At 33.2% G+C, this 3231-nt stretch overlaps 1 protein-coding gene across 1 annotated transcript in view; it reads right to left on the bottom strand.

Moving 5' to 3' along the window:
- Positions 1–3231, bottom strand: part of LOC102677007 (voltage-dependent calcium channel type A subunit alpha-1) — a 123349-nt gene that overhangs the window by 51360 nt on the left and 68758 nt on the right. Inside the window, 1 exon segment of the mRNA XM_031509983.1 lies at positions 397–500. Within this exon segment, the coding sequence (XP_031365843.1) occupies positions 397–500 (104 nt within the window).

The following is a 3231-nucleotide window of genomic DNA, read 5'->3' as shown; positions in this document are numbered from 1 at the left end:
GAGCCTCGCGTTTTCAGTTCTTATTCTAATAAAAAAAAAAAAAAGAAAAAAAGAAAAAAACTTCTTCTTAGATAATATTATATTTCTTTCTCATTCAATCTCAAGAAATTCCAATTTTCGATACTCGATCGTATTACATCGTTCAAATTTCGCGCTCGATCTACTTGATCGATCGAGAATCGCCAGAATTTTATCATCGATTTCAAAAAAAAAAAAATCTCAATAATAAAAAAATTAAATCTCAATAATAATCAATAATCTTCAAAAAAGATTTATTTTCGATCGACTTATCGAGAAATCGATCAAGGAAAAAAAAAAACGAAGAAAGAAAACACGAGGCCGTTTCGTTCGATTCGGCTTGATTTTCATGGCCGATTGTATTGAAACGCTACTCACTCGGTATGCCGGAGACAAGTTTGAGCGGTCGCAACACGCGTATCGCACGCAACGTGCGCAGATCCATATCCAGTTCTATGCCTTGCGAGAACGCCGTGATGAACCTGCCCCAAAACACACACACCCCGCCACACTTTACTACTTACTACTCTATTACACTAATACTCACGCTACTTAAGCTACACAACTATGTGGTTAACTAGCGTTCTATGACCTAACCTGATTGGGAGATGGGATTAAGTAATGTCTAATCGGAGGTGAAGCGTCGTCGGAGGGGGGGTGGGGGAGACTGATATGTGTTTTGTTTCGCTTTATTTTTTTGCCTTCTTTTTTTTTTTTCTTTATATCGATTTACACGATTACACGAAATCAATTTTATTTCAACATACGCGTATTCTATAACCAAACGTTTAAATTCAGCTAGTTTCTAAACTAGGTCGGGGGATGAAGTTCTATGAGAGGTGACTTTAAGCATCGGTGACTATACTCTAGAATCAGCGTCTCTCAACCCTTTTGCTTATATTTGTTCGTGATAGTCATCACGATCCAAGTGAAATTTAAAAAAATTTGGTATTCCATTTTATATTAATCATTCAAATTAATGTATATTATATTAATAAATGAAATTATATATTTTAATATAATATAATATAATAACTTGATTTTTTTTTTATCTTTTAAATTTAATCAAAATTATGGAATGAAATATATTGGAAATAATTATTGAAATAGCTTTGTTCAAATTAAATGATACATCAATGAATCAGTAGAAGATATTTATATGAAATATAATAAATGAATTTATTAATTGAAATAATTTAAAACAGAAATATTAATTTAAAAATAATTATTTAAAACAATTTTTATATAAATAATATTATCCAGAATTGTCATGGAGAGCATTAGACAAAAATAATTTTCGAAAATTTAACATAAAGATAAAACGAAATTTAATCAAAACAATCATAAATAAAATATCTTAAATATTATTTGTCACGATTCGTTAAAGAAATCGAATGCGTTGAGAAACACTGCTCCAAATTACATCCGGATAAACGGAGACGTATACCAGCCGAATAATAAAATCTCCAACTCATCTCGATTTCCCTTCGTTTCGAGAAGTCGAGATCGAGGGAGGGTCAAAGTTACTTTTCTTTCCCCCTCGATCGAGGGAACAAAGGAATCCGGAAGCTTCGGCTCTTGATTTCTCGCAGTGTCGGATCAGGTTATCGAATTAGCGCATCGATGGATTACCCTTTAAAACTGTCATCGCGAAAATCGGTTTCCAAAGGAAATCCGGCTTAATATCGAAACCATGGAAACGGATGGGGAGATGCACGGAGGATGGGATAACTACTACGGTAGTAAGAGATTAAATATTTAACTATTTCTATTGTCAAATGGATCTCGACACTGGATTCACGGGAAATTCTTATTAACTTACTCACGCGAGATTCTAATTCTAGATATAGTTTAATATAATCCATCTAACTATATAATTCTAGCTCCACGGAGATAATAAACGTGACATCCGTCGCGGTCGTTCAACCCCCTTTTCGGTCGAAAATTTGGAATCGATATCCAAATATTTAAAAAATTATCGATCGGTGTGGAATTTTGCTTTAGAAATTTTTTTTCCCAAAAATTTATTATCGATTAGAATAAAATTCCAAATTTTGGCCGATAATGGAGCTTACCCCTTTTTTCCTCGATCGTAAATATGGATCGTATCAATTAAAGATCCGATCGTTTTTTTTTTTTTTATCCAATCGACTTACCTAGTTTGTGATAACGCTAATCAAGGAATGAAAATTGGAGTAAATGTGAATGGATCGTTTAAATCTAGCTACTCGTATTTTTAACCCTTTCGAGATTAACAAGGCGAGATATATCTTACAAGGATTGTTTCAAATATTAACAGATATGAAGTTGGTTGGAGAAATAATTTTGAAAATTAGATTCATCTTTTCTTTGATTTATTACAATACTATTGCTATTTATATACGGAAGATCGTCTCGAAAGGGGTAAAGAGAAAAGAAAACGGAAATAAAATAGAATAACAAAAGGAACGACCACGATGGATAATATCCTAATATATCTACGATTATCGAAGCCCTAAAAATTACGTCGCTATTGGATATATCTATAAATTAATAACCAAGATAAGAAAAAAATCTCCCAGGCTTGGAGACCATTACAAACTCTCCGTCACTCAAAATCTTGGTCAGCGTGGAAGAAAAATTGATTTCATTCTCGAATATTTATGAATTTGCATATCCTTGTGTATCAAAATCTTTTTCTTTTTTTTTTTTTTCTTCTTTTTGACAAGAGGAGCCCGAAACGTTTCTCTCTTTTTTTTTTATGCATATTTTAAAATATAATCGTCGGGATAAAAGAGGAATTCGAGGACAGGATTATCTCGAAGTCTAAAAAAAAAGTCTCAGTTAGGTCTATGACTCAAGTTTCTCGAGGGAGTCTAAAAGGTACCACTCTCTAGCAAACACGAGCTTTCTCGAATACTGTTACTGTTCTAGGACACGTACCTATTTTACCAACGTATATAGTCAATTCTATCAATCAGTGACTGCTTCTAAAGATAGAGTTTGCTAAATATAGAGACACCTGCAGGCCAAAGTTAGTTTTGTGGTTCTCTGTGTGTGCATATATATGTGTGTGCATAAATTTCTATATGTAACGTGTGTAACGTATGCGTCGTGCGTGTAACGCGATCCCGCGCCAATTTTTGAATATTCCGAGCGAAAGAGAAATCGAGAAATATGTATGAGAGTATATAACGAATATAACGAAGGAAAAAAATCACGACGCTCGATTAA

This window comes from Apis dorsata, unplaced genomic scaffold (genome assembly GCF_000469605.1).
Source record: "Apis dorsata unplaced genomic scaffold, Apis dorsata 1.3 scaffold_196, whole genome shotgun sequence".
Lineage (NCBI taxonomy): Eukaryota > Metazoa > Arthropoda > Insecta > Hymenoptera > Apidae > Apis > Apis dorsata.
Note: the sequence above shows the minus strand (reverse complement) of the source record. Positions and strands in the feature narration are given on the sequence as shown.